At 43.1% G+C, this 27846-nt stretch overlaps 1 protein-coding gene across 3 annotated transcripts in view; it reads right to left on the bottom strand.

Moving 5' to 3' along the window:
- Positions 1-27846, bottom strand: part of MICU1 (mitochondrial calcium uptake 1) — a 381583-nt gene that overhangs the window by 186610 nt on the left and 167127 nt on the right. For all 3 annotated transcript variants that reach the window (XM_053691920.1, XM_053691919.1, XM_053691921.1), the window contains one exon: positions 20872-21069. In XM_053691920.1, the coding sequence (XP_053547895.1) occupies positions 20872-21069 (198 nt within the window). The remainder of the gene's footprint in view (positions 1-20871; positions 21070-27846) is intronic.

Genomic DNA, 27846 nt, shown 5'->3' with positions numbered 1-27846 from the left:
ATATTCCTGTTAGAAACTACCTTAGGTAAGAACCCAGGTTAAGTACGCAGAACTACCTTGTCTGAATGGAAAATCAGATAAGGAGAATCACAATGTAAGGCAGATAACTCAGAGACTCTTCGAGCCGAGGAAATAGCCATCAAAAACAGAACTTTCCAAGATAACAGCTTAATATCAATGGAATGAAGGGGTTCAAACGGAACACCTTGAAGAACTTTAAGAACTAAGTTTAAGCTCCACGGCGGAGCAACAGTCTTAAACACAGGCTTAATCCTAGCCAAAGCCTGACAAAAAGCCTGAACGTCTGGAACTTCTGCCAGACGTTTGTATAGAAGAATAGACAGAGCAGAAATCTGTCCCTTTAACGAACTAGCAGATAAGCCCTTTTCTAAACCCTCTTGTAGAAAAGACAATATCCTAGGAATCCTAACCTTACTCCATGAGTAACTCTTGGATTCGCACCAATATAAATATTTACGCCATATCTTATGGTAAATTTTTCTGGTAACAGGTTTCCGAGCCTGTATTAAGGTATCAATAACCGACTCCGAGAAGCCACGCTTTGATAGAATCAAGCGTTCAATCTCCATGCAGTCAGCCTCAGAGAAATTAGATTTGGATGGTTGAAAGGACCCTGAATTAGAAGGTCCTGCCTCAGAGGCAGAGACCATGGTGGACAGGACGACATGTCCACTAGGTCTGCATACCAGGTCCTGCGTGGCCACGCAGGCGCTATCAGAATTACTGATGCTCTCTCCTGTTTGATCTTGGCAATCAGCCGAGGAAGCAGCGGAAATGGTGGAAACACATAAGCCATGTTGAAAACCCAAGGGGCTGCTAGAGCATCTATCAGCGCCGCTCCCGGGTCCCTGGACCTGGATCCGTAACAAGGAAGTTTGGCGTTCTGGCGAGACGCCATGAGATCCAGTTCTGGTTTGCCCCAACGATGAATCAGTTGAGCGAAGACCTCCGGATGAAGTTCCCACTCCCCCGGATGAAAAGTCTGGCGACTTAGAAAATCCGCCTCCCACGCCTGGGATATAGATCGCTGACAGGTGGCCAGAGTGAGACTCTGCCCAGCGAATTATCTTTGAGACTTCCAACATCGCTAGGGAACTCCTGGTTCCCCCTTGATGGTTGATGTAAGCCACAGTCGTGATGTTGTCCGACTGAAAGCTGACGAACCCCAGTGTCGCTAACTGAGGCCAAGCTAGAAGAGCATTGAATATTTCTCTTAATTCCAGAATATTTATTGGGAGGAGTTTCTCCTCCTGAGTCCACAATCCCTGAGCCTTCAGGGAGTTCCAGACTGCGCCCCAACCTAGAAGGCTGGCATCTGTTGTTACAATCGTCCAATCTGGCCTGCGAAAGGTCATACCCCTGGACAGATGGACTCGAGAAAGCCACCAGAGAAGAGAATCTCTGGTCTCTTGATCCAGATTTAGTAGAGGGGACAAATCTGAGTAATCCCCATTCCACTGACTTAGCATGCATAATTGCAGCGGTCTGAGATGCAGGCGTGCAAATGGTACTATGTCCATTGCCGCTACCATTAAGCCGATTACTTCCATGCACTGAGCTACTGACGGGTGTGGAATGGAATGAAGGGCACGGCAAGCATTTAGAAGTTTTGATAACCTGGACTCCGTCAGGTAAATTTTCATCTCTATAAAATCTATAAGAGTCCCTAGGAAGGGAACCCTTGTGAGTGGTAATAGAGAACTCTTTTCCACGTTCACCTTCCACCCATGCGACCTCAGAAATGCCAGAACTATCTCTGTATGAGACTTGGCAATTTGAAAACTTGACGCTTGTATCAGAATGTCGTCTAGGTACGGAGCCACCGCTATGCCTCGCGGTCTTAGCACCGCCAGAAGTGAGCCCAGAACCTTTGTAAAAATTCTCTGGGCCGTAGCTAACCCGAAGGGAAGAGCTAAAAATTGGTAATGCCTGTCTAGAAAGGCAAATCTTAGGTACCGATAATGATCTTTGTGAATCTGTATGTGAAGGTAGGCATCCTTTAAGTCCACTGTGGTCATATACTGACCCTCTTGGATCATGGGTAGGATGGTTCGAATAGTTTCCATTTTGAATGATGGAACCCTTAGGAATTTGTTTAAGATTTTTAGGTCCAAGATTGGTCTGAAGGTTCCCTCTTTCTTGGGAACCACAAACAGATTTGAGTAAAATCCTTGCCCTTGTTCCGTCCTCGGAACTGGGTGGATCACCCCCATTAGTAAGAGGTCTTGTACACAGCGTAGAAACGCCTCTTTCTTTATTTGGTTTGCTGATAACCTTGAAAGATGAAATCTCCCTTGTGGAGGAGAAGCTTTGAAGTCCAGAAGATATCCCTGAGATATGATCTCCAACGCCCAGGGATCCTGGACATCTATTGCCCAAGCCTGGGCGAAGAGAGAAAGTCTGCCCCCCACTAGATCCGTTTCCGGATAGGGGGCCCTCTCTTCATGCTGTCTTAGGGGCAGAAGTAGGTTTTCTGGCCTGCTTGCCCTTGTTCCAGGACTGGTTAGCTTTCCAGCCCCGTCTGTAACGAGCAACAGTTCCTTCCTGTTTTGGGGCGGAGGAAGTTGATGCTGCTCCTGCCTTGAAGTTACGAAAGGCACGAAAATTAGACTGTTTGGCCTTTGATTTGGCCCTGTCCTGAGGAAGAGTATGACCCTTACCTCCAGTAATGTCAGCAATAATTTCTTTCAAGCCGGGCCCGAATAAGGTCTGCCCTTTGAAAGGAATATTAAGCAATTTAGATTTAGAAGTCACGTCAGCTGACCAGGATTTAAGCCATAGCGCTCTGCGCGCCTGGATGGCGAATCCGGAGTTCTTAGCCGTTAGTTTGGTTAAATGTACGACGGCATCAGAAACAAATGCGTTAGCTAGCTTAAGTGCTTTAAGCTTGTCTATAATCTCATCCAATGGAGCTATGCGAATGGCCTCTTCCAGAGACTCAAACCAGAATGCCGCAGCAGCAGTGACAGGCGCGATGCATGCAAGGGGCTGTAAGATAAAACCTTGTTGAACAAACATTTTCTTAAGGTAACCTTCTAATTTTTTATCCATTGGATCTGAAAAAGCACAACTATCCTCCACCGGGATAGTGGTACGCTTAGCTAAAGTAGAAACTGCTCCCTCCACCTTAGGGACCGTCTGCCATAAGTCTCGTGTGGTGGCGTCTATTGGAAACATTTTCCTAAATATAGGAGGAGGGGAAAAGGGCACACCGGGTCTATCCCACTCCTTGCTAATAATCTCTGTAAGCCTTTTAGGTATAGGAAAAACGTCAGTACACACCGGCACCGCATAGTATCTATGCAGCCTACATAATTTCTCTGGAATTGCAACCGTGTTACAATCATTCAGAGCCGCTAATACCTCCCCTAGCAATACACGGATGTTCTCAAGCTTAAATTTAAAATTAGAAATCTCTGAATCCGGTCTCCCTGGAACAGATCCGTCACCCACAGAATGAAGCTCTCCGTCCTCATGTTCTGCAAATTGTGACGCAGTATCGGACATGGCTCTCACATCATCAGCGCGCTCTGTCCTTAACCCAGAGCTATCGCGCTTGCCTCTTAATTCTGGCAATTTAGATAATACTTCTGTCATAACAGTAGCCATGTCTTGCAAAGTGATTTGTATGGGCCTCTCTGATGTACTTGGCGCCACAATATCACGCGCCTCCTGAGCGGGAGGCGAAGGTACTGACACGTGAGGAGAGTTAGTCGGCATAACTTCCCCTTCGTTGTCTGGTGATAATTTCTTTACAGGTAAAGACTGACTTTTATTTAAAGTGACATCAATGCATTTAGTACACATATTTCTATGGGGCTCCACATTGGCCTTCAAACATAGTGAACAAACAGATTCATCTGTGTCAGACATGTTTAAACAGACTAGCAATGAGACTAGCAAGCTTGGAAAATACTTTCAAATAAATTTACAAGCAATATAAAAAACGCTACTGCGCCTTTAAGAAGCACAAAAAAACTGTCACAGTTGAAATAACAATGAGCCAAATCAGTTATAGAAACCAAATTTTCACAGTAAATGTATTCAATTAGCAAAGGATTGCACCCACCAGCAAATGGATGATTAACCCCTTAATACCCAAAACGGATATCAATTTAACAATTAACGTTTTTATCACAGTCAAACACACTGTCACAGGTCTGCTGTGACTGATTACCTCCCTCAAAATGAATTTTGAAGACCCCTGAGCTCTCTAGAGACGTCCTGGATCATGGAGGAAGAATCAGGAAGACTGTGACTGAATTTTTCCTGAGCAAAAAAGCGCTAAAATAGGCCCCTCCCACTCATATTACAACAGTGGGAAACCTCAGTTAACTGTTTCTATGCAGAAATATACGTTAGCCATGTGGAAAAAATCATGCCCCAATAAGTTTTATCACCAAAGTACCTCACAAAAAACGATTAACATGCCAGTAAACGTTTTAACATCCATTTTAAAGGTTATGTAGTGTTATTAATAAGCCTGCTACCAGTCGCTTCTACTGCAGTTAAGGCTCATACATTACTTCAGTATTAACAGCATTTTCTTAGTCAAATTCCATTCCTTAGAAAATTACTTTACTGCACATACACTCATCAGCCTGATACCAGTCTCTACTACTGCATTTAAGGCTGTACTTACATTACATCGGTATCAGCAGTATTTTCTTAGTCAATTCCATTCCTTAGAAAAATATTTTACTGCACATACCTCGTTTGCAGGGGACCCCGCATGCTATTCCCTTTTCTGAAGTTACCCCAATCCTCAGAATGTGAGAGAACAGCCAGTGGATCTTAGTTACTTCTGCTATGATCATAGAAAACGCAGGCAGGTTCTTCTTCTAAATACTGCCTGAGAGAAAAACAGCACACTCCGGTGCCATTTAAAATAAACTTTTGATTGAAGAAATAATTAAGTATAAAAACTCCACACTCCTCTCACAGCCTTCCTACTATGTTGAGACTTGCAAGAGAATGACTGGGTATGACATGTGAGGGGAGGAGCTATATAGCAGCTCTGCTTGGGTGATCCTCTTGCAACTTCCTGTTGTGAAGGAGAATATCCCATAAGTAATGGATGACCCGTGGACTGAATACACTTAACAAGAGAAAATAAAACGATCTTACCAGAATCTATACCGTGGAACAGGAACACGGCCTTTCAAGTGTGACAGGTTAGTAGCATCGCTCCTGACATGGACATAAGAGAAGAAAGCAGGCAGTGGAACTCGTCAACGCTGATTGCTTAAGGAGCTGTTAATATGAGTCGGGATGGTTTCGCAGAAGAACTCCCCCTGCATCTCCGGACTCTAACTTTCACCCATGCTCTCACTGAGAGGCTGACAGGACATCTTAAGACTCCAGTCCCATTGCGAAGAGTAATACCCTTCATAAGGGACTACTCTGAATCTTCCGGCACTTCTCTGCCAACCTCATGTGACGAAAGGCAAAGAATGACTGGGGGATGAGGGGAGTGGGGGTGGTATTTAAGCCTTTGGCTGGGGTGTCTTTGCCTCCTCCTGGTGGCCAGGTTCTTAATTCCCACAAGTAATGAATGAAGCAGTGGACTCTCCTCCCATTAAGATGGAAATGTGTAAGGCTTTGTCCTGTTATTGATATATGGGGGTTGATTTATTAATGGTCGAGCGGGCATGTCCGCTCGACCTAGCTAAATGACGACAGCATACGCTGCCGGCATTTATCACTGCACAAGCATTTCTAGTGAAATCCTTGTGCAAAGCCGCCCCCTACTCACTGGTGGCCAATCGGCCGCTAGCAGGGGCCTTCACTAATCCCGATCGTATCAAGATGATTTCAGTCCGCCACCTAAAAGAAGAGCCTGAAACGATGGTTGGAGGATGCAGCATCCGCTGCTTAATAAATCTACCCAATAGTCCTTAGCGCTTTTGACTTTTTTTTTTAAATCTTTTTAATTACTTGTTATATGTACCAAATTCAACCTCTATAAGTATACATCTGTTATTTTAAGAGCGGACTAGATATTTTTTTCCTAACCTTATAGCTGGTTATTTACCATTGCATATAGATATTCAAGATATTTTTGTTAGCATGAAGTACAGGCTGGGATACAGAGATAAAATTGGATGAAATATTCAACTCTGGACAAACAATATATAGGGAGCTCCCTGTAATTTTAATGGGTACCCTTCACTTATGTCTAGTGGACTTATTATAATGTTTACTGCTTGTGGCAATTTGTTATAAGGATAAATAAATGTTAATTTAGCTGTATATCACTGCTATTGTCCTGATTTTACTATCAATTCCTTTATGGTTTGTGCTAGATAAGGGTATACTGGACTACACAGCCTAGGGGTGGGAAGCTTAGTGTGACTCCCCCTATCCTGACAATGTAGTCCGTCTTTTTTTATACCTCTGAGCACTGTCCACCTGTTACTATTAAGAAATCACAGGTGAACATTAACTAGGACTTTGCATTAATTCTGGTGCCAGTCTGGTCTTGTATTATAATTATATATATTTTAAGACTTATCCAGATGAGCATTAATTGACAAACCAGCTTTTGTTCAGCTAACAAATATTAGACAATGGATCTACTCGTCTGGAAACTGCATTATTGTACATTTAGTAACAAGACAGACAGGAACAAGCAAATGTTGGTATATATATATTTATATGCATAAGCCTCAGATAGAACCTAGACCTATATTTTATATAAAATGTGTGTTTGTGTAATAAAAGTCTACATAGTAAGGAAGGATGTGATTACTGACACAGGCGATAGGACAAATGAAAAGTTATAAACAAACAACAAAGTACTTGTGCAAAGTATTTTACTCTTCAAGAATGTCAGCATGTCCCAAGAAAAGATCTCAGGATATTAGCAGGACAGTTGAGTGGGGACAGTTGGGATGAAAAGTTGGTAGATTTACAAACACTGACACTACCCAACACATGCCCGCCGACACTCTACCCAGCACATGCCCGCCGACACTCTACCCAGCACACGCCCGCCGACACTCTACCCAACACACGCCCGCCGACACTCTACCCAACACACGCCCGCCGACACTCTACCCAACACACGCCCGCCGACACTCTACCCAACACACGCCCATCTTCTCTTGGGTGTAGATTTCCCCTGCTACACACAAATAGACCTGCTGGTCAGGTGTAAATTCACACCATCTTCTCTTGGGTACAGATTTGCCCCTGCTACACAGTGATAATAGACCTGCTGGTCAGGTGTAAATTCACATCATCTTCTCTTGGGTGTAGATTTGCCCCTGCTACACAGTGATAGACCTGTTGGGCAGGTGTAAATTCACACCATCTTCTTTTGGGTACAAATTTTCCTCTGGTACACAGTAATAGACCTGCTGGTCAGGTGTAAATTCACACCATCTTCTCTTGGGTACATATTTGCCCCTGCTATACACTGATAGACCTGCTGGTCAGGTGTTAATTTACACCATCTCTTCTTGGGTACAGATTTGCCCCTGCTACACAGTAATAGACCTGCTGGTCAGGTGTAAATTCACACCATCTCTTCTTGGGTACAGATTTGCCCCTGCTACACAGTGATAGACCTGCTGGTAGGGAGTAAATTCACACCATCTTCTCTTAATACAGATTTGCCCCTGATACACAGTGATATACCTGCCATCTATGTTGGTGCACAACACAGTACGCCTCAAGGCTTTTCTTAGGATATCAGAAAGCTGTAATCACGTTACCGTTCGATTTACTAAAGAGCATAACAAACAGAATCAGACTAAATGTAAATTAGGGAGTATAACATACATATACTCTGTGTGGCTCATCCTAGTAAATTGATGCTTCCTTTAAAGGGACATAAAACTTTATGTTTACATAATGAAAATAAAACAACACTGATATATACAGCTATTATTTATTTTGTTTGATTATGCTGTAAAATAACTCTGTAAACAGTAAAACCTTCCACTTACTCCCAAGACAGCCTAGCATATTCCTCTCACACCTCTCATTCCTCTGTACCTTTGACGTGGCAGTAGTTTTCACCTCTGTCTTAGGGCTAGATTTATTAAAGCTGAGGCGGACAGGGGCGCGTATACCCGCCCCTGTACGCCTCAGCTCACCTGTGGCGGGGCAAAATTACCCGCAGGTATTCGCCATTGCACACGAGCGCAATTTTGCGCTCGCGTGCAATCCCGCCCCCTGCCCGCGCACAGCCAATCAAGCACGGGCAGGAGCTGTCAATCTCCTCGGTCTGACTAGACCTAGGAGATTGAATTTCGCCACCTTAGAGGTGGCGAAGAGGTTAGGGAAGCGGCGGTCTGGTGACCGCTGCTTGATAAATTACGGCAAGCAAGTTCTTATGAGAACTTGCAGCCGTAGGGCTTTAATAAATCTAGCCCTTATTAGTTTTTGCTCTCCAAGCCTCAGTCTCATTAAAGGGACAACCTACTCCAAAATGTTTATTGTTTAAAAAGATAGATAAATCCCTTTATTACCCATTCCCCAGTTTTGAATACCCAACACAGTTATATTAATATACTTTTTACCTCTGTGATTACCTTGTATCTAAGCCTCTGCAGACTGCCCCTTACCTCTGCATTTTAGCTAATCAGTGCCGACTTAAGAATAACTTCACAGGAGTGAAAACAATGTTATGTATATGGAAGACATGAATTAGAAGCGACTTGCTGTGAAAAGCTATAAAAATGCACTGCGATAAAGCTTAGAAAAAAACTAATTATGGTTACCTGATAATTTCATTTCCATCGATGGGAGGAGAGTCCACTGCTTCATTCATTACTTGTAGGAATTAAGAACCTGGCCACCAGGAGGAGGCAAAGACACCCAGGCCAAAGGCTTAAATACCTCCCCCACTCCCCTCATCCCCCAGTCTTTCTGCCAAAGGAACAAGGAACAGTAGGAGAAATATCAGGGTATAAATGGTGCCAGAAGATTAATATAAATTTAGGTCCGCCCACCGGAGAAACGGGCGGGTGCAGTGGACTCTCCCCCCCCATCGATGGAAATGAAATTATCAGGTAAGCATAATTTATGTTTTCCATCTTAATGGGAGGAGAGTCCACTGCTTCATTCATTACTTGTGGGAATACCCAAGCTCCAGAGGGCACCACAGCCTGCAGAACCTTTCTCCCAAAAGCTGCTTCCGCCGAAGCAAAAACGTCAAATTTATAAAATTTTGCAAAAGTATGTAAGGAAGACCAAGTGGCCGCCTTACAAATCTGCTCCATAGAGGCCTCATTCTTAAAGGCCCAAGAAGAGGCCACAGCTCTAGTCAAGTGAGCTTTAATCCTCTGAGGAGGCTTGTGTCCCACTGTCTCATATACCAAACGAATCATACTCCTCAACCAAAATGATAGAGAAGTGTCAGAGGCCCTTTGCCCCCTGTGCTTCCCTGAATACACAAATAAGGACGAAGTCTGTCTAAACTCTTTTGTGGCCTGAAGATAAAACTTCAACGCCCGAACCACGTCCAAATTATGAAGTAACTTCTCCTTCAAAGAAGAAGGGTTAGGACACAAAGAAGGAACCACTATTTCCTGATGTATGTTACGACTCAACACTACCTTGGGAAGGAATCCCAATCCAGTCCGAAGAACAGCCTTATCGGCATGAAAAACCAAGTAGGGAGGCTCACATTGCAAGGCCGCCAGCTCAGAGACTCTGCGTGCCGATGCACTAGCCAGAAGTAACAGGACTTTCCATGAAAGAACCTTAATGTCAAGAGCATGCATAGGCACAAACAGAGCCCTCTGCAAAACCTTAAGAACCAAGTTTAAGTTCCAAGGAGGAGCCGGATTCCTGAGGATAGGTCTGATCCTAACCAGAGCCTGAACAAAGGACTGAATGTCAGGAAGCTCCGCAAGCTTCCTATGCAACAGTACGGATAAAGTTGAAATCTGTCCCCTTAGGGAACTGGCGGCAAGACCTTTATCCAGACCTCCCTGGAGAAAAGCCAAGATCCTGGATACCCTGACCTTATACCAGGGATATCCTCGTTCCTCACACCAGGACAAGTAGGTCCTCCACACCTTGTGGTAGATGCGACGAGTGACTGGCTTCCTCTCTTGGCTAAGACTAGTCGTTTAATCTCCACGCAGTCAGCCTCAGAGAATCGAAATTTTGATGTAAAAAGGGACCTTAAATCAGCAGATCCCTGCGACAAGGTAACTTCCATGGTGGAGATGACGACATCGCCACCAGATCCGCAAACCACATCCTCAGCAGCCACGACGGAGCAATCAGAATAGCCGAAGCTTGCTCCTGCTTGATGCGGGCCACAACCCAAGGTAGAAGAGGTAACGGTGGAAATATGTAAATTCGGTTGAAGTTCCAGGGTATCGCCAAGGCATCTATAAGCTCCGCCTGGGGATCCCTGGATCGCGACCCGTATCTGGGTAGCTTGCAATTGAGTCTGGATGCCATGAGATCTATCTCCGGCGTGCCCCATCTGTTGCAGATCTCCGCGAAAATCTCAGGGTGGAGGGACCATTCCCCTAGATAAAACGCCTGTCTGCTCAGAAAATCCGCTTCCCAGTTGTCCACACCCGGAATGTGTATCGCTGATAGCGAACAATTGTGAGTCTCCACCCACTCCAGAATCCGAGATACTTCCCTCATGGCTAGGAAGCTTCTCGTCCCCCCCTGATGGTAAGTCACCAAGGTAATGTTGTCCGACTAGAATCTGATGAACTGAGATGACCCCAGAAGGGGCCAAGCCCTCAGAGCGTTAAATATCGCTCAAAGTTCCAAAATATTTATAGGTAGACTCAACTCCATCTGCCCTGTGCCCTTCTGGCACCCCAAACAGCTCCCCATCCTGATAGACTTGCATCTGTGGTCACAATCTCCCAGGATGGTCTCAAAAAGGATGTCCCCTGAGACAACTGCCCTGGTCGGGTCCACCAAGATAGGGACTCCCTTACCGGACTGCTTATATATAAGTTGTGATACAGCAGTCAGAATAACATTCAGTGCTCGTTGAAGACGAGGGTAGCCACCAATACCCTCCAATTCATAGAAATGTAGTAGCATTCAACAGCACTAGATTAAAAGTATCCTTTATTGGCACAAAAATGTAACAAGTTTGTGACGTTTCGGGGTCTCCCCCTTAATCATACATGTTAAACAAACATTTCTCACTGCCTTTTATGGGTAAATAGGCGCCAAAATCATAATTTTACATACTTCATCTGCCATCTACTGGCCAATATATGTAACTACAACCCTTTTATGTTACACAGTTGAGCAGTCAAGTAGCAGCTACCTAGGTAGCAACAAATGTCCTTATCTTTTAACATATTTTTTTTTATATATCTTTGGCCTATTATCTAGCAGTTTCTTAGTTGCCCCTGTAGTTAAAAACAACATTGAATAAATGCATAATATCATGTTCAAGTTAAGATTTAAATAACTATACATAATTTTTTATCATTATCAATACTGCAATATGTTAGAAAAATACAGATAAATCATAATCTTTATTTAACCCCTTAGGTCTAAGGGTTTCTAACCTATGTATCAATTTCATCTCCTTTTGTTGCAGTAATTTTTTCCTATCCATACCATTTCTTTGTGGTCCTACATGGTCTATTACCTGCCACATTAGTTGGCTGATTTGGTGTCCCTTTTCTATAAAGTGTGTTGAAAGAGGGGCTTCTAGATTATTACACCTTATGTTGGACCTATGTTGACTTAATCTGTCCTTTATTTTTCTAGTGGTTCCCCTAAATAGATTAGTGAACATGGACACTTGATGAGGTAAATAAACTTGGATTCACAAGTATAAAAGTCATTGATAGTGTACTTTTTCCCATTATGTGGATGGTAGAATATGTCCCCTTTAATGATCGAGCTACAATTTACACAGCTCAAACAGGGATAACTACCTGTGACTTTCTTTCCCATGTGTGTTTGTATAGGACCCGTTCCAGGGCCTATATCCGAGCTAACTAAATAGTCCTTCAAATTTCTGACCCTCCTATGTGCTGTGAGTGGTGGTACTTTAAAAGCCAATATATCTTTATTGCAATCACGTAAAACGTCCCAATACTTGATTATACGGTTAATGTTTTTACTAACTGGGCTATATTGTGTAACCAATACCAAACAATTATCATCTTTCTTATGTTTTTGCCTTGAACTCCCCTCTTTGATGTCATATACTTTTTGTTCAAGTAATTGTTTGTGATACCCTCTCCTAAGAACCTTTTGTTGCATTTCATTGATTCTAAGATTAACATAATTTTCCTTACTCACAATTCTTTGGACGCTAAGTAATTGGCTTTTAGGTAAAGAGTCAATAAGTTTTTGAGGATGAAAACTAGTGTAATGCAACATTATATTTCTATCTGTGTCCTTGGTATACAAGTCTGTCGTTAGTATTTGTCCTTTCTTATATATTGTAGTATCTAGAAAATATATGGCCTCTTCAATCCAAGTGACTGAAAACCCTAACCCCCTTACAGCTGAATTTAAATCCTTCACAAATTTGTTTAGAGATAACTGTTGGGAAAGATCTGAATGATCGCCGTTCCATTGTCTCAACATGCACAGCTGAAGAGGCCTGAGATGGAACCTGGCGAATGGAATGACATCTATGCTGGATACCATGAGCCTGATCACCTCCATACACCTGGCCACAGATGTCCTGGAAGATGTCTGGAGAGCTAGACAGTTGGACGCAAGCTTGCAACGTCTCTGATCTGTCAAAAATATCTTCATGACTAAAGAATCTATTATCGTACCCATAAATTACACCCTGTTGTTGGGGACCAATGAGCTCTTTCCTTTGTTTATATTCCACCCGTGGGACTGAAGAAGAAGGAGAAGAGCTCTCGAGTGATCCTCCGCAAGACTGTAGGACGGAGCCTGAACAAGGATATCGTCCAGATAAGGAGGCACTGCAATTCCCCTGGCTCTCGCTACTGCTACAAGCTACAAGAACCTTTGTGAAGACTCTTGGGGCAGTCACCAGACCAAACAGAAGGGCCACAAACTGAAAATGCTGGTCCAGGAAGGCGAACCTTAGAAACCTGAAGTGATCCTTGTGGATTGGAACATGAAGGTAAGCGTCCTTCAGGTCTATAGTCGTCATGAATTGCCCTACTTGAACCAGGGTCAAAATCGACCTGATCATCTCCATCTTGAACAATGGGACTGAAAAAAATCTGTTTAGGGCTTTAGGTCCAGAATTGGACGGAATGAGCCCTCCTTCTTTGGGACCGCGAAAAGGTTTGAATAATACCCCAGACCTCTTTCTGCCAGAAGGACTGGGACGATTACCCCGAGAGATGAGAGATCCCTCACACACCCCAGGAAGGCGTCTCTCTTTTCTGGTCTTGAAGATATGTTTGACAGGAGGAATCTGACTCTGGGCGGATAAGACTTGAAACCTATCCTGTAGCCCTGGGAAACGACCTCCAGAACCCAAGGGTCTATAACGTCTCTTCTCCAAGCCTCCGCAAACAGAGCTAGCCTGCCCCGTACATGGTCCAAGGACGGACCGGGGCCCCCCCCCTTCATGCCTCAGCGGGCTTCTTGTTCTGCTTGGACTTGTTCCAAGAGTTAGCTGGCTTCCAAGATCCCTTGGAATGCTCCGCCTTTGCGGCAGGCTGCTGGCACTGAGACTTGTCCGCACGAAAGGGACGAAATGTAGAGCCCTTAGGCTTAGCCTTCTTATCCTGAGGCAAGAAGGCACCCTTGCCACCTGTCACCGTAGATATAATAGAATCCAGATCCGGACCAAACAAAACTTTCCCCTTGAACGGGAGGGAAAGCAAACGAGACTTAGTCATGTCAGCAGACCCCGACTTAAGCCACAGAGCCCTGCGGGCTAAAACAGAAAACCCTGATGTCTTTGCATTCAGGCGAATAATCTGCATGTTAGCATCACAAATGAACGAATGAGCCACTCTTAAGGGCTTGATTCGTTCTAAAATCTCATCAAGAGGAGTCTCCACCTCGGCCATTGCTGATAGAGTGTCATACCAGTAGGTAGCCGCACCAGCAACCGCAGCGACCGCCACCGCTGGTTGAAAAACGAACCCCGTAAGTTGGAACATCTTCTGCAAAATGGACCCTATATTTTTATCCATGGGTTCCTTGAAAGAGGAGCTATCCTCTAGCGGAATAGTCGTTCTCTTAGCAAGCGTGGATATAGCACCATCCACCTTAGGGACGGTTCCCCACAGTTCAAGCTGGGTAAAAGCTTTTTAAAAGAAGAAGAGGGGGAAAAGGGCGAACAAAGTTTCTCCCATTCATTCTTAATAATGTTAGCAATTTTGACTGGAACCGGGAAGGCCTGGGGCACTACCCTGTCCTCATACACCCTATCCAGTTTAGGGATTGAAGGTTCCTTCGGTAGTTTCGGTTCCAGAACCTCCAACGTAGCAAGCACCTCTTTTAGCAGAAAGAGCAAATGCTTTTTGGAAATAGCAATATTGTCAAGGCATGTGGAACAGAGTTGCGTAGGCGGCTCGACTGGAACCTCCTCACAATATACACAGTTAATGGGTTAAGATAAAGAGGGAGTATCCTCTAACATATCAGAGTACTTCATAGCTTGCACCTTTATTGCAGACTTGATAAAAAAATAAATGGCACCTTTATATCCCAATGGCTGGGGCACTCACCACCTCCTATGACCCGGTCTACAAGAACAGCTTTTGTCTCCTCCGAACACAGGTCGACAAAGATGAAGTTGCAGAAGCCACACCCGGTCACATGGAGTGCCATGCAGGACCGCCCCTGCACTCGAGAGAAAGATGCGCAAAAAGGCCCGCCTCATCCCCTCGCTATGAACTGTGTTCCACACTGACAGAGCCTCATCTCACACAAATGCAGTAAAAACACAAACAATATTATGCTAATAAACTCCCCCCTGTTCAATAGCCCCCTTCCGAGGGTATTACCCTAGATTCTATAAAGATAAAAGGAGCCACACTGTGACCTTGAAATGAAACGATCTTACCAGAATAAACACAGCCCTTCAAGTGTGACAGGTTAGTAGCATCGCTCCCGACATGGACTTGAGAGAAGAAAAGCAGGCAGCGAAACTTGTCAACACTGATTGCTAATGGAGCTGTTAAACTGAGTCGGGATGGGTTCGCAGAAAGACTCTCCCTGCATCTCCGGACTCTAACATTCACCCATGCTCTCACAGAGCGGCTGACAGGGCTACTTAAAACTCCAGTCCCATTTCGAAGAGTACTACCCTCCATAAGAGACTACTCCGATCTTCCGACACTTCTCTGCCAACCTCCTGTGATGAAAGGCAAAGAATGACTGGGGGGTGAGGGGAGTGGGGGAAGTATTTAAGCCTTTGACTGTGGTGTCTTTGCCTCCTCCTGGTGGCCAGGTTCTTAATTCCCACAAGTAATGAATGAAGCAGTGGACTCTCCTCCCATTAAGATGGAAAGGAGGAGATTTAGAGGTTATAAAGTATATTGAGATAACAATGTTGGTTGTGCAAAGCTGGAGAATGGGTAATAAAGGAGTTAGCTATCTTTTTAAAAAACAATTATTTTCTCTCCAGCCTCAGTCTCATTTGCTGCATTTACTATTGATTTCCCTTTTTAAGGGGCATTTTCTAAGTGCCCTTGTATAGACTATCTTCGGCTGTGCTAGTTTTTTTATTCTGCCTGATCTATTGCTTTTTGCCGGTTGACTTTGCCTTGTTCCTGCTTGTCTGTTTTTGACCCTGTCTGTCCCTGGTTAACCATTTGGGTCTCCCTCCAGTACCTCGCTACTTGTACGGGCATCTGACCTGCATTGTCTGATTTTGCCTATTTACCTACTAGTCCACAACCTGAACTTTCACCATTAGTGACAACCGCTCCACCTGACAGGGGGCAGAAATTATTTCATATAGGGTCCTGAGTAGAAATTACAACGTTTCAAGCCTCAACAGGCTCTTAATCATACATACATGATTAAGAGCCTGTTGAGGCTTGAAACGTTGTAATTTCTACTCAGGACCCTATATGAAATAAAGGTCTTTTAAAGAAATTGGAGGCTGGAATATTCTTTATATTTAGATTGACTGGGACCTGGCAAGTCCTTTATTCCGTGCCCCACTACAAACAGAGAAGTTGTGCTGTTTTTCTAACCTTTTGGTGATCAAGGGGGTAGAAATTAGGGAGGGCGTTTCTGCAACTGGTAAAGCGATAACTGGCCACCTTTAAGAGGGATAGGATAAAATATTAAACCCAGTTCTTTTATTTGTAGCTATTTACCAACTTAGGGCTAGATCACAAGTGGAGTTCTAATTTACTGTGCGCCTGTTTAAATAATTAACCAGTCATTACAAGTGGCTGGTTATTGCTACTGCAAGCTCGCAGTAGCAATTAGCGATTCCGAAAATTAACTAGAGGTCAGAACTCTCGTTAATTTTAAAAATGTCCTCAAACTTAAAGTGAATGTAAATTTAGATGATAAAAAGTGCCCGATTTTTAAAAATCCAATAAAAAACAGGGGCACTTTAATTCATAAAAATGTACATTTCACTTGTGTTGTGAAAATACTTACCTTTTAATCTTGACAGCCGCAGTAACGCTTCTGCCGCCCGTCGCAAAGCCTCTACCTGGGTCTAAAATGAGGAATCCGGCTTCCTTTAATCACGGCGTTCAATCAGACACTGATTCTCCCGGAGGGGGGGAAGCCGTGATTGGAGGATGACCGATCCGTCATTTCTGACGTATGAAGAGGCTTGTGAAAACTGGGGGAATCGCTGGATTAAAAGGTAAGTATTTTCACAACACAAGTGAAATGTAAATTTTTATGAATTAAAGTGTCCCTGTTTTTAATTGGATTTTTAAAAACGGGCACTTTATCATCTAAATTTACATTCATTTAAGTGTCCATTTGTAGCCATCCGGTGCAGAGAGAGCCACTCTGTGGCCCTCTCTGCACCGGACATTAACGGCTACGTTCGTTGGTGGGTGGGAGCCGGTATGGGAGGTGGGTGGCGGCCATCGATGGCCTTTGTGATGCGGAGGGGGGCGGGATCGGGGGCGGGGACGACCGGGGGGACGCGCACGGACGCGGGCGCGTGCACGGGGAGGCCGGGCGGGCGCGTGCACGGGGAGGGAGCGGGTGGGAACCACTACCTACAGAAAATGTTTATGTTAGAAGTGGGGATCAAAGGGGTTAATATGGTTTTTTTGGTGATCGGTTTGGCTGGTGGGGTATTGGACTGTGGGGGGAAGCTACACTACAGAAACAAAAAGTAAAACATAAAAAATAAAACATTTTTATTTGCAAACTGGGTACTGGCAGACAGCTGCCAGTACCCAAGATGGCCCCAATAAGGCAGAGGGGGAGGGTTAGGGAGCTATTTTGGGGGGATCAGGGAGGTTGGGGGCTAAGGGGGGACCCTACATAGCAGCATTTTTTATACCTTTTATTTTAGTACTGGCAGACTTTCTGCCAGTACTTAAGATGGCGGGGACAATTGTGGGGTGGGGGAGGGAAGAGTGCTGTTTGGGAGGGATCAGGGGGTGGGATGTGTCAGGTGGGAGTCTGATCTCTACACTAAAGCTAAAATTAACCCTGCAAGCTCCCTACAAACTACCTAATTAACCCCTTCACTGCTGGCCATAATACACATGTGATGCGCAGCAGCATTTAGCGGCCTTATAATTACCAAAAAGCAACGCCAAAGCCATATATGTCTGCTATTTATGAACAAAGGGGATCCCAGAGAAGCATTTAAAACCATTTGTGCCATAATTGCACAAGCTGTTTGTAAATAATTTTAGTGAAAAACCTAAAGTTTGAAAAAGTGAACAATTTTTTTTTATTTGATTGCTTTTGGCGGTGAAATGGTGGCATGAAATATACCAAAATGGGCCTAGATCAATACTTGGGGTTGTCTACTACACTACACTAGAGCTAAAATTAACCCTAGAAGCTCCCTACATGCTCCCTAATTAACCCATTCACTGCTGGGCATAATACACGGTTGGTGCGCAGTGGCATTTAGCAGCCTTCTAATTACCAAAAAGCAAAGCCAAAGCCATATATGTCTGCTATTTATGAACAAAGGGGATCCCAGAGAAGCATTTACAACCATTTATTCCATAATTTCATGAGTTGTTTGTAAATAATTTCAGTGAGAAACCTAAAGTTTGTGAAAAAATTTGTGAAAAAGTAAAATAATTTTTTTATTTGATCGCATTCGGCGGTGAAATGGTGCCATGAAATATACCAAAATGGGCCTAGATCAATACTTTGGGATGTCTTCTAAAAAAAAATATATACATGTCAATGGATATTCAGAGATTCCTGAAAGATATTAGTGTCCCAATGTAACTAGCGCTAATTTTGAAAAAAAGTAAAGAACATGTAAACATTGGGTATTTCTAAACTCAGGACAAAATTTAGAAACTATTTAGCATGGGTGTTTTTTGGTGGTTGTAGATGTGTAACAGATTTTGGGGGTCAAAGTTAGAAAAAGTGTGTTTTTTTCCATTTTTTCCTCATATTTTATAATATTTTTTATAGTAAATTATAAGATATGATGAAAATAATGGTATATTTTGAAAGTCCATTAATGGCGAGAAAAACGGTATATAATATGTGTGGGTACAGTAAATGAGTAAGAGGAAAATTACAGCTAAACACAAACACCACAAAAATGTAAAAATAGCCTTGGTCCCAAACGGACAGAAAATGGAAAAGTGCTGTGGTCATTAAGGGGTTAAAAAATAAAAAAAATTAGCATCTTTCATTTTTTTTTTTTAAATTAACTGCACAAAGCAGTTTTTAGGGGTTAAAGTGTGCGGATGTGGGGTGTGAAAAAAACGGCACTGAAACGTGCCTTGGTATTGCAGTCTATAGGGATTGTGTTTTTACTATAAATATATATGTATATGCTTATATACATATATTTTTATATGTTAATAATGTACATACACATATAATCACATAAATATATTTAAATTTTGCTGGCCATCGCTGCGTGACTTACCCCCCCTTTGCTGTGCAAGGTTCTCTGCCCTGTCTCACAGCATGAGAACGAGACTCCCATTGGAGCCTATGGAAGTGCACTCTCGTGAGCGTAAAGCTTCCCTACAATGCAAACGCGAGGTCGCGTTTGCATTGTACCTCACCTCTAATACCAGCGCACATTTGAGTGTGCTGGAATTACAAAGTGGAGCGCAAATATCACGCTCGCAAAAGCACAATGTTGCACTCCATTAGTAATCTGGCCCTTAGTGCTTAATAATTAATATATACTATACATATATAAAAAACTGACTTTAATGTGCCTTTAAAAGGACATAAGACCCAAGCTTTTTCTTTCATGATTCAGGTAGAGAATACAATTTTAAAATAGATTCGAATTTACTTCCGTTATCTAATTTTCTTCATTCTTCAGATATCCTTTGTTGAAAAAATAGCAATGCACATGGGTGAGCCAATTACACGAGGCATCTATGTGCAGCCAGCAAACAGCAGCTACAGAGCGCCTACTTAGATATGCTTTTCAACAAAGGATATCAAAATAATTAGGCTAATTTGATAATAGAAGTAAATTGGAAAGTTTAAAATTGCTGCTCTTTCTTAATAATGAATGAAAACATTTCAGTTGCATGTCCCTTTAATTAAAAACAAATAGTAATATGCAAGCAGCCAAACCAACCTGGAAAGAAATAACTAGTAAACAACAATAAAAAGGATTCTGTGGAATCTTCAATATGAAGTTTTTAATGAACTACTGGCCCTTTAATTACATTGCTACTAGTGTAGTCCCTTAACATCACTGGGCCCATAGACATGATCCCATCACTTGTGAATAGTAATACATTTGCCTCCTGCAGACTCTCTGTCTAATGACTCATCTGTAGTTGCTGCAGACAGGCCCATCTATCTCACGTAACTATTACACTCAGGAATCAATATCTGGTATGATGCCAAAAGCCCAGTAGAAAAATGTGCAAAAATGAAAGGGGGCTCAGTACAACCCACCGTGCAGCACGTGACACTACTTTATGCTGTACGTTCCTGGTCACATATACAGTATGTGCAGCCAACTCTCATGGTCATGGATACAAAAACATATATTTAATTCAACATAAATGTACAAGTCTAATAACCCATTTTATCAGCCATAAATCAGGTTGTAGGTTAGGGCCCTTGTATCACTCATAGCTGGTAACATACAGGAGAAAGCAAAGATGTCGCTAATCCAATAGCGGAGGCTGCTCATTACGCAAATAAATGGCAAATGATATGTTCTCATGAGTTTCTAGCACGCTAATTCATTGACAAGCCAAGCTGGGACTTACGCAGTGTCAGTCTGAGATGTAAATAAATGTCCTGTGTACACAGCAGAAGGTTAGGCGATATCTCCCACCATTACATAATGTGCATCAGCTTTACAACAAATGTCCCAAGGTGCTACGTTTCAATACAGCATTTTTATGCAGCAAAAGAGAACACGTGAGACACCTTTACATTATGATGCCATTAATTAATGTTATTAATTATCAGCTACTAGTTCTTTTTAAGAGAAGCAGAAAAATGACAGGTGAGTGCTGGTCAGAAGCCTCACGTGACCCCAATGATGCTTTCCCTCTTCTAACAAGAACATGTGTACCCCTATAAAGCACATATTCTCTATGCAAATCATTATCCTACTCTTATTACCCCTTCGTATGGCTCTAACTCACATGCAGTCGATAAAAGGATTTGCTATGTCAGATATAAGGGCTAAAATACAATACAGCCTCTTTTGAGGACTTGGGGTCACATGATACTATTTGCATTAGACTCACTGCCCAGGATTACTGTACAGTAAAGGCACCAGGTATAATAATACATCTATATTTAATGAGCCAGACATACCTCTAGCTTCAGTACATCATGCTGGAGTTTACGCTGAAACTCTAGAAAGTTCTTGATCGTCAGTTTGCCCTTGAGATCCGCACCAAAGAAGTACGTGGTGAGAGCTGAGCTAAAGCCAGTCTTTAGCGTGTTGCCAGTGGTGGAGCGGTCACGGTGGCGCATGCCCATGCTAGTCTGAGACCGTATGATGCTCTGAACCTGAAAATGTTATAAAAGTAAAGCGACTCAGCAGTTACAGATATGTAACAAAAGAACAAACAAAGTCCTATCCTTCCCCCTGTATCCTGTGACAGCCATCAGCCAATCACAACATGCATATACGTGTGTGTGTATATAAATATATATATATATCTAAAAAGAAGAACATTTACAGCGCCAAGTGTAATAGATTGATCCTTATAGGTCTCTATAAGAATAAAGGATGTCGCGTGGTGCTGACCAACAAAACCTGCCAAATCACCAATAGGTTCCCCACCGCTAAAGGTAGTAAGTAAAAAAATGTGTATGGATAAAAAGATTGGTTAAAAGGCGCACAACTAGACTAACCTTAGTTCTCAATATATTTGGATAAAAGTTATCAACAGATTTATTAACGATATCTGGCCCTTCTTTGCGATCATCATAGAGCTGATGGTTAGAGGGGAAGATAATATTAGTTTCCTATTCAAAAAGAACTCAGAAAACACACGTGTTTCTAATTCATAGTTACAACAGGCATATATAAATACATATATTATTATTATCTTCTCATCAATGTGATAAATCCATAAATTAATTGCGTTCCTTATACAGAGAAAGAAGAAGTCCCAATACGTGAATATAATTATTCTCAGAAAATCGGAGTGTAGACCGTTCAAACTCAAATGCAAGGATAATTGGTGTGCCCAAATCACCGTGGTATAGGTAAAGTTCCTACTTACTATAAACTACCTCAATCCAAATGAGGTAAGTGCCGCACAAGTAGTTAAGTAGAGAGGCCTCTTCCGACCACTGATAATCCACTGCTCAGGCAACATTTTACTTCAGTCCCTACGTTCCTTGCTCCCCCTTCACACTTGTTATGGTCTTTGAAGAAGGCTCTGCACCAGGCTTGGGGGCCTCTTCTTCCTTTGAGACAGCTGTGAGTCTTTTGTCTTTTCCACACCATCCAGCGCTTATCATGGACCGTGTTCGACGCTCCGCTGTTCCTTCAAAGCGCTCCAGGAAGGATTCAGTCCTGTGCCAACCTCAAGCAGCTGGACAGGAAGATAATATGGAAGTGGCTGCTAGATCTTGCTGCTCGATAGCTATTATTATATTCACGTATTGGGACTTATTTTTTCTCTGTATAAGTAACGCAATTAATTTATGGACTTATCACATTGATGAGAATATAATAATAATATATGTATTTATATATGCCTGTTGTAACTACGAATTAGAAACGTGTGTTCTCTGAGTTCTTTTTGAATAGGAAACTAATATTATCTTCCCCTCTAACCATCAGCTCTATGATAATAGCAAAGAAGGGTCAGATACCGTTAATAAATCTGTTGATAACTTTTATCCAAATATATTGAGAACTAAGGTTAGTCTAGTTGTGCACTGTTAAGTCAGGATCAGACTGAAATGCTAAAGGAAAGTTCTTCTCTGTGAAAGGCACATGTTGAGCAAAAAGAGGCTGCTTCTTGGGTGGTAACTAGCCATAGAACAAGCTATTATGCTATTGTTCGTTCCCAGGTTGAGCGCTTCTCTCTTTTTATTTATGCAAATTATGACATTTGGGGAAGTCTCCCTAAGTGTGATGCGGGAATCCAGACGTGGACCCGTTGCTCAGTGTGCCTAGAGGGATATTGCTGCACCTCACTAACGAGGCCCACAATAGGTCGAAACGTACGTCTGGGGTTTTGCCGTTTCTCTCATTCAGAGAGGGATTGCCTGGTATTTCGGGGCTGGACTGCACTGTTAAGTCAGGATCAGACTGATATGCTTCAGGAAAGTTCTTCTCTGTGAAAAGCACATATTGAGCAAAAAGAGGCTGCTTCTAGGGTGGTAACTAGCCATAGAACAAGCTATTATGCTATTGTTCGTTTCCAGGTTGAGCGCTTCTCTCTTTTTATTTAGGTATTTATATATGCCTGTTGTAACTACGAATTAGAAAACAGAATTTATGCTTACCTGATAAATTACTTTCTCCAACAGTGTGTCCGGTCCACGGCGTCATCCTTACTTGTGGGAATATCTCTTCCCCAACAGGAAATGGCAAAGAGTCCCAGCAAAGCTGGCCATATAGTCCCTCCTAGGCTCCGCCCACCCCAGTCATTCGACCGATGGACAGGAGGAAAAATATAGGAGAAACCATATGGTACCGTGGTGACTGTAGTTAGAGAAAATAATTCATCAGACCTGATTAAAAAACCAGGGCGGGCCGTGGACCGGACACACCGTTGGAGAAAGTAATTTATCAGGTAAGCATAAATTCTGTTTTCTCCAACATTGGTGTGTCCGGTCCACGGCGTCATCCTTACTTGTGGGAACCAATACCAAAGCTTTAGGACACGGATGAAGGGAGGGAGCAAATCAGGTTACCTAAACGGAAGGCACCACGGCTTGCAAAACCTTTCTCCCAAAAATAGCCTCCGAAGAAACAAAAGTATCAAATTTGTAAAATTTGGCAAAAGTGTGCGCTGCCTTACATATCTGATCAACAGAAGCCTCGTTCTTGAAGGCCCATGTGGAAGCCACAGCCCTAGTGGAGTGAGCTGTGATTCTTTCAGGAGGCTGCCGTCCGGCAGTCTCGTAAGCCAATCGGATGATGCTTTTAAGCCAAAAGGAAAGAGAGGTAGAAGTCGCTTTTTGACCTCTCCTTTTACCAGAATAGATGACAAACAGAGAAGATGTTTGTCTGAAATCTTTTGTAGCTTCTAAATAGAATTTTAGAGCACGGACTACGTCCAAATTGTGTAACAAACGTTCCTTCTTTGAAACTGGATTCGGACACAAAGAAGGTACAACTATCTCCTGGTTAATATTTTTGTTAGAAACAACCTTTGGAAGAAAACCAGGCTTAGTACGCAAAACCACCTTATCTGCATGGAACACCAGATAGGGGGGAGAACACTGCAGAGCAGATAACTCTGAAACTCTTCTAGCAGAAGAAATAGCAACCAAAAACAAAACTTTCCAAGATAACAACTTAATATCTATGGAATGTAGAGGTTCAAACGGAACCCTTGAAGAACTGAAAGAACTAGATTTAAACTCCAGGGAGGAGTCAAAGGTCTGTAAACAAGCTTGATCCTAACCAGAGCCTGAACAAATGCTTGAACATCTGGCATAGCTGCCAGTCGTTTGTGTAGTAAGACAGATAAAGCAGAAATCTGTCCCTTTAGAGAACTCGCAGATAATCCTTTATCCAAACCTTCTTGCAGAAAGGAAAGAATCTTAGGAATTTTTACCTTATTCCAAGGGAATCCCTTGGATTCACACCAGCAGATATATCTTTTCCATATTTTATGGTAAATCTTTCTAGTTACCGGTTTTCTGGCCTGAACCAGAGTATCAATCACAGAATCTGAAAACCCACGCTTTGATAGAATCAAGCGTTCAATCTCCAAGCCGTCAGCTGGAGGGAGACCAGATTTGGATGTTCGAATGGACCCTGAACAAGAAGGTCCTGTCTCAAAGGTAGCTTCCATGGTGGAACCGATGACATATTCACCAGGTCTGCATACCAAGTCCTGCGTGGCCACGCAGGAGCTACCAAGATCACCGAGACCCTCTCCTGTTTGATCCTGGCTACCAGCCTGGGAATGAGAGGAAACAGTGGGAACACATAAGCTAGGTTGAAGGTCCAAGGCGCTACTAGTGCATCCACTAGAGTCGTCTTGGGATCCCTGGATCTGGACCCGTAGCAAGGAACCTTGAAGTTCTGACGAGACGCCATCAGATCCATGTCTGGAATGCCCCATAATTGAGTCAACTGGGCAAAAATCTCCGGGTGGAGTTCCCACTCCCCCGGATGGAATGTCTGACGACTCAGATAATCCGCTTCCCAGTTTTCCACACCTGGGATGTGGATCGCAGATAGATGGCAGGAGTGATTCTCCGCCCATTGTATTATTTTGGTTACTTCTTTCATCGCCAGGGAACTCCTTGTTCCCCCCTGATGATTGATATACGCAACAGTCGTCATGTTGTCTGATTGGAATCTTATGAATCTGGCCTTTGCAAGCTGAGGCCAAGCCCTGAGAACATTGAATATCGCTCTTAGTTCCAGAATGTTTATCGGGAGAAGAGACTCTTCCCGAGACCATAGTCCCTGAGCTTTCAGGGATTCCCAGACCGCACCCCAGCCCACTAGACTGGCGTCGGTCGTGACAATGACCCACTCTGGTCTGCGGAAGCTCATTCCCTGGAATAGGTGGTCCAGGGATATCCACCAACGGAGTGAATCTCTGGTCTTCTGATCTACTTGAATCACTGGAGACAAGTCTGTATAGTCCCCATTCCACTGTTTCAGCATGCACAGTTGTAATGGTCTTAGATGAATTCACGCAAAAGGAACTATGTCCATTGCTGCAACCATCAACCCTACTACTTCCATGCACTGAGCTATGGAAGGACGTGGAACAGAATGAAGAACTTGACAAGCGCTTAGAAGTTTTGACTTTCTGACATCTGTCAGAAAGATCCTCATTTCTAAGGAATCTATTATTGTTCCCAGGAAGGGAACTCTTGTTGACGGAGACAGAGAACTTTTTTCTATGTTCACCTTCCATCCATGAGATCTGAGAAAGGCCAGAACGATGTCTGTATGAGCCTTTGCTTTTGAAAGGGACGACGCTTGTATTAGGAGGTATTTTCCTGCAAGTGACACACATGAGACTGCGCTGTTTTTCTGGGAGAAAAGTGTTTGGCGATTAAACTGCAAGACAAGCAGTGTGTTTGAAATAGCTGCAGCTGGGTCTGAAAGTAAGATCATTTGGAACAACTACAATCAACACGCCCAGCAGGGGGCGAGAAACGCGTTGAGGCCGAGATCCAGAGAGCACTGTGAGTTAGTGTATGCAGACGGAGTGTTTAACAGAATCAGCTGTTGTCGGGTGGTGACGTCACACGCCGACCGGGTACATCGCTGTTCACTTCCCAAGCTTGTACAGACCACAGGACTGCTCTAGATCAGCTGTTATTTCAAAGATACCTTTATGTGATTTTAACCACGCCAGATATTGTGAGTATTTGGCTTGCTTGTTGTAAATAAAGAGTGCTTATTTCATACAATATTGCACTATTGGAGTCCTTCTTTCTTTCACAGACTACGCTGTTTTTCTGGGAGAAAAGCGCTTGTATTAGAATGTCGTCAAAGTATGGTACTACTGCAATGCCCCTCGGTCTTAGAACCGCTAGAAGGGACCAGAGTACCTTTGTGAAAATCCTTGGAGCAGTGGCTAATCCAAATGGGAGGGCCACAAACTGGTAATGTTTGTCCAGAAAGGCGAACCTTAGGAACTGATGATGTTCTTTGTGGATAGGAATATGTAGGTACACATCCTTTAGATCTGCGGTAGTCATAAATTGACCTTCCTGGATAGTGGGTAGAATCGTTCGAATGGTTTCCATTTTGAACGATGGTACCCTGAGAAATTTGTTTAGGATCTTTAAATCCAGAATTGGTCTGAAGGTTCCCTCTTTTTTGGGAACTACGAACAGATTTGAGTAAAATCCCATTCCTGGTTCCGTCATTGGAACTGGGTGTATCACTCCCATCTTTAGCAGGTCTTCTACACAATGTAAGAACGCCTGTCTCTTTATTTGGTTTGAGGATAAGTGAGACATGTGGAACCTTCCCCTTGGGGGTAGTTCCTTGAATTCCAGAAGATAACCCTGAGAAACTATTTCTAGCGTCCAGGGATCCTGAACATCTCTTGCCCAAGCCTGAGCAAAGAGAGAGAGTCTGCCCCCCACTAGATCCGGTCCCGGATCGGGGGCTACTCCTTCATGCTGTTTTGTTAGCAGTAGCAGGCTTTTTGGTCTGCTTACCCTTGTTCCAGCCTTGCATCGGTTTCCAGGCTGGTTTGGACTGTGGGGCATTACCCTCTTGCTTAGAGGATGCAGAATTAGAGGCCGGTCCGTTCCTGAAATTACGAAAGGAACGAAAACATAATTTATGTAAGAACTTACCTGATAAATTCATTTCTTTCATATTAACAAGAGTCCATGAGCTAGTGACGTATGGGATATACATTCCTACCAGGAGGGGCAAAGTTTCCCAAACCTTAAAATGCCTATAAATACACCCCTCACCACACCCACAAATCAGTTTAACGAATAGCCAAGAAGTGGGGTGATAAGAAAAAAAGTGCGAAGCATATAAAATAAGGAATTGGAATAATTGTGCTTTATACAAAAAAATCATAACCACCACAAAAAAGGGTGGGCCTCATGGACTCTTGTTAATATGAAAGAAATGAATTTATCAGGTAAGTTCTTACATAAATTATGTTTTCTTTCATGTAATTAACAAGAGTCCATGAGCTAGTGACGTATGGGATAATGACTACCCAAGATGTGGATCTTTCCACACAAGAGTCACTAGAGAGGGAGGGATAAAATAAAGACAGCCAATTCCTGCTGAAAATAATCCACACCCAAAATAAAGTTTAACGAAAAACATAAGCAGAAGATTCAAACTGAAATCGCTGCCTGAAGAACTTTTCTACCAAAAACTGCTTCAGAAGAAGAAAATACATCAAAATGGTAGAATTTAGTAAAAGTATGCAAAGAGGACCAAGTTGCTGCTTTGCAGATCTGGTCAACCGAAGCTTCATTCCTAAACGCCCAGGAAGTAGATACTGACCTAGTAGAATGAGCTGTAATTCTCTGAGGCGGAATTTTACCCGACTCAACATAGGCAAGATGAATTAAAGATTTCAACCAAGATGCCAAAGAAATGGCAGAAGCTTTCTGGCCTTTTCTAGAACCGGAAATAGTTTA

Source organism: Bombina bombina, chromosome 9 (genome assembly GCF_027579735.1).
Source record: "Bombina bombina isolate aBomBom1 chromosome 9, aBomBom1.pri, whole genome shotgun sequence".
NCBI classification, from domain to species: Eukaryota; Metazoa; Chordata; class Amphibia; order Anura; family Bombinatoridae; genus Bombina; species Bombina bombina.
Note: the sequence above shows the minus strand (reverse complement) of the source record. Positions and strands in the feature narration are given on the sequence as shown.